Source organism: Sorghum bicolor, chromosome 2 (assembly GCF_000003195.3).
Source record: "Sorghum bicolor cultivar BTx623 chromosome 2, Sorghum_bicolor_NCBIv3, whole genome shotgun sequence".
In the NCBI taxonomy this organism is placed as follows: domain Eukaryota; kingdom Viridiplantae; phylum Streptophyta; class Magnoliopsida; order Poales; family Poaceae; genus Sorghum; species Sorghum bicolor.
In genome coordinates, this window is record NC_012871.2 from 23937884 (window position 1) to 23941624 (window position 3741).

The 3741-nt window shown below is 38.4% G+C and overlaps 1 protein-coding gene across 2 annotated transcripts in view; it reads left to right on the forward strand.

Annotated features, from left to right (window-relative positions):
• LOC8063871 (kinesin-like protein KIN-4A) overlaps positions 1-3626 on the forward strand; it is a 15239-nt gene extending 11613 nt beyond the window's left edge. Inside the window, exons 17-26 of one of the 2 annotated variants that reach the window (XR_002449962.1) lie at positions 521-592; positions 861-954; positions 1048-1079; positions 1152-1249; positions 1338-1433; positions 1630-1851; positions 2177-2333; positions 2578-2733; positions 2820-3117; positions 3333-3600. Coding sequence is in view for 1 of the 2 variants with exons in the window: in XM_021453113.1 (XP_021308788.1) it covers positions 521-592; positions 861-954; positions 1048-1079; positions 1152-1249; positions 1338-1433; positions 1630-1851; positions 2177-2333; positions 2578-2733; positions 2820-3041 (1149 nt within the window). In the remaining variant the exon portion in view is untranslated. Of the gene's footprint in view, positions 1-520; positions 593-860; positions 955-1047; positions 1080-1151; positions 1250-1337; positions 1434-1629; positions 1852-2176; positions 2334-2577; positions 2734-2819 lie in introns of both variants that reach the window. The other variant, XM_021453113.1, reaches the window with a different exon arrangement.

Consider the following 3741-nt stretch of genomic DNA (forward strand, 5'->3'; position numbering starts at 1 on the left):
ATGATCCTATGAGTATGAAATATTTACTATAGTTCAAACATAGAGTAATTAGTCCACCATAAAAATTTCACCACAATTGGACCACAGAAGTTGCAGCTATGAATTATTCCAATTAATTACAGATAAAATTTGATTTTTCTAACTAATTTAAAGCTATAGAAAAAATTTATATTAAAGTATACCATATTATATATTCATTGCGTAGATCTACTCATGTGGAGTCCAACAAAATTAGATTTTCTATTTTATGATTTTTCTGTGATTTACTATGATTTTTCAAAGATTATATGAAAACAAATAGGAAAAAAGAAAAATTCAAAACCATGGTACTGTAGTAAAACCGCCATCAAAAACCGCCCAGGGGGTGATTTGAACTGTTTTGGATGGTTCAGGGGGTAAATTAGACTGTTTCATAGTTCGGGGGTAAAGTAGACACCACCCCATAATTCAGGGGGTGATGTAGACTTTTTCCTTTTAAGAAGCAAGATTCACTAATTCTGACAATTTGTTCTATAAACAGTTACGCAAAGAGGGCCGGAGAAATGAATATGAACGCCACAAGCTTCAAGCACTTAATCAGCGGCAGAAATTGGTCAGTTTCTTTCCTAAAGTGATGACAAAAGAAATGTTGTTCTATGAAAATTACAAAAGAAAACAAATGAATAAAGAAAACTTACTACATATTAGGCACTAGCCAATATTTCTACAGTACCTTTTTCCCACAAAACAGCTTCCTTCTAAACACTTTCCTTCAATTCTTCAAATTTTCAATTCTTTATTCTAAAGCTCCCTTCTAAAACATTTTTATTTTGCATTTCAATTTATTCTAACTACTAGAGTCGACAAAATTTTGTTTGCAGGTTTTGCAAAGGAAGACTGAAGAGGCTGCTATGGCTACCAAAAGGCTAAAAGAGATACTAGAAGCTAGGAAATCTTCCGCCCGTGACAGTTCTGGTACCTTTCTCTGCTAGTGACATTATTTATTTGTGTATAATAAAAATAGTTTCAATCTAATGGTTCCACTGTTCTCCTTCCCTCTAAACATAGCTGGCACCAATGGTACATCTCCAGGCTCTAACGTAAGAAATCCATACCTAATGTTCTTAAGTTTATTTACACAGTTTACACCTAAAGACATTCTTGTAACACAGATGAGTGAGAGATCGCTGCAAAAATGGTTTGATCAAGAGCTTGAAGTTATGGTGCATGTGCACGAAGTCCGAAACGAATACGAAAAACAAAGCCAACTGTATGTAACTCTTATTTTTGCTGTCATTATGTCAACTTTTAGGCTTTATGCATTTTTCATCGGAAGTTTTTTTTATTGGTTATTGAAGGCGCGCTGCACTTGGTGAGGAGCTTGCCATTTTGAAACAAGAAGATATACGAGCTGGTGGATCCAGCCCCCAAAGAGGGAAGAACGGAAACACTAGGTGATTATTATCTCCTCTTTTGTTTGATACTAGGTATCCATGCTTGTATTTAATTTGCATAAGAAAAAACAGTATACCCATTACACGTAGCAAGATGTCAAATGCAGTCTCTAATAAGCTTTGAACATATATTAATCTGCTCCTTATCTTAAGTGGCAATTAGGGTGCCAAAGACTAATGCATTTTTATTTCTCAGGACAAATACATTGTCACCAAATGCAAGACAAGCTAGGATAGCATCACTTGAGAGCATGGTGACAATCTCTTCAAATACTCTTGTTGCAATGGCTTCTCAACTCTCAGAAGCTGAAGAAAGAGAGCGTGCCTTCTCTGGTCGTAGTCGTTGGAATCAATTGCGGTCAATGGGGGAGGCAAAGAGCTTACTGCAGTATATCTTTAATGTCGCTGCTGATGCAAGGTTATCTTTTTGTATTTTTTAGTGTTCTCAACTACTAAAGTTTGGAACTAAAAAATTGTCCATTAAAAAAGAAATAGATGAAAATCCATTACACTGATGCTTTTTCTTAGAATCCGATACCACTTTAAAGTAGAATGGTTACCTGTTCTCTTGTTTTTGTTTGGCACCTATTGCGCGCGGGGGGGGGGGGGGGGGGGGGGGGGGGGGCTGGACTCAACCATGGGAACATGCCCATGGATGTTTTGCAAATCCAAGTTCTTGCCATACTTTTGCCTTCAAAAAAACAGGGATAATCCTCTAAAATGTTAAAATATTTTTTTTTCAGATGCCAAGTAAGGGAGAAGGAAGTGGAGATCAAGGAAATGAAGGAACAAATGACAGAACTTGTGGGCATTCTTCGACACAGTGAATCGCGCAGAAGAGAAATCGAAAAGCAGCTCAAGCAAAGAGAACAGACAGCTCCAATGGCCACTACATCTCCGGTATGATTTCTCCCAGCATCTTGCATGATTTCAACTAATCTTGACGTGCAATCAATATTTACAGTTTTAATCAGTAGAAAATCATTGCTTGTCCTAGGATACAATAGATGAGCAAACTGATATATAAACGATTCACTTTGACCTTAACACTGTAATATATAAATGATTCACTTTGACCTTAACAATATAATCAAAAGCAACAATGAACATATCACATTCAAGCTACTAATTTCACTGCTTACAGAAAAGTGGAAATGGCACGGCGAAGCACTCTGCTGATGACCCCAACGCACCACTGTCCCCTGTCGCCGTTCCTGCACAGAAGCAGCTCAAGTATTCTGCTGGAATTGTGAATAGCCCCAGCAAAGGGGTTGCTGCGATAAAAAAAGAGCAATTTAAGGTATCTACTAGTATCATAATATTGTATCTCATCATCATTGTTGCCATCTGTCTCTATTTAATACCTTCATTGACAATTCAATGCAGATGGTTCCTATTGCACAGTTGTCTGTGGGGAGGAAAGTTTCAATAGCAGGGCAATCAGGAAAGCTCTGGAGGTGGAAAAGGAGCCATCACCAGTGGCTGCTGCAGTTCAAGTGGAAGTGGCAGAAGCCATGGAAGCTGTCTGAGATGATCCGAAACAGTGATGAAACAATCACGAGGATTAGGCCCAGACCTCAACTTCTTCCACATAAACCTCATAAGTGATGTGAAACGGACTTGTTTTTGTCTCCACATGAACTGACACGGTTTGCAAACCTACACAGCTAACTACCTGCTCAAGGTAACAATACTCCATGAGATCTCCTCCGTGCTTGTTTTTACTGGGCCACGGGATCGACAAGTATGTGTTGATTGGGTGAATGTTGTCTACGGATGTAAATTCGTGCGTACAAAGTGAGACGTCACCGTAGAAAAAAAAAGTAGTTAGTGGGTGAGTGAGCAGAGTGAATGGGCATTCTTTCATGCAAATACTGAGCACAATGCTTAATGTTTCAGCCTTCACTGACGGTGACATGTCAATAGTTGGTGTTCGTCTTCATAAAGGAATCTGTCAAAGGAAGGCGCCTTGTAAAGTCTTTCTTGTGCTGTTGTGTGATAGATTTGTGTGAAGGGTATCGAGTGATAGTCCATTTTCTTCTCTTCTTTTGTTTGTTGGTACTAAAGATGAGAGAAGTCAAGTGACATTGATTTGGTTTGCTAGGAGTATTGTGATGTAATGCAGAGACTTGTTCCCCTATATCAATCCACCCTTTTAATCTATATATTATGGACTACGGATTGCTGACCAAATGTGAAATCAGGACTTTCATCTTCCATGTGCAATGTACCTCTAAAATTTCGGCCAGAAAGCAGCAGTTCTGTTTCTTGCATCATGTACATAGTGAACATCATGTACTAGTTGCCC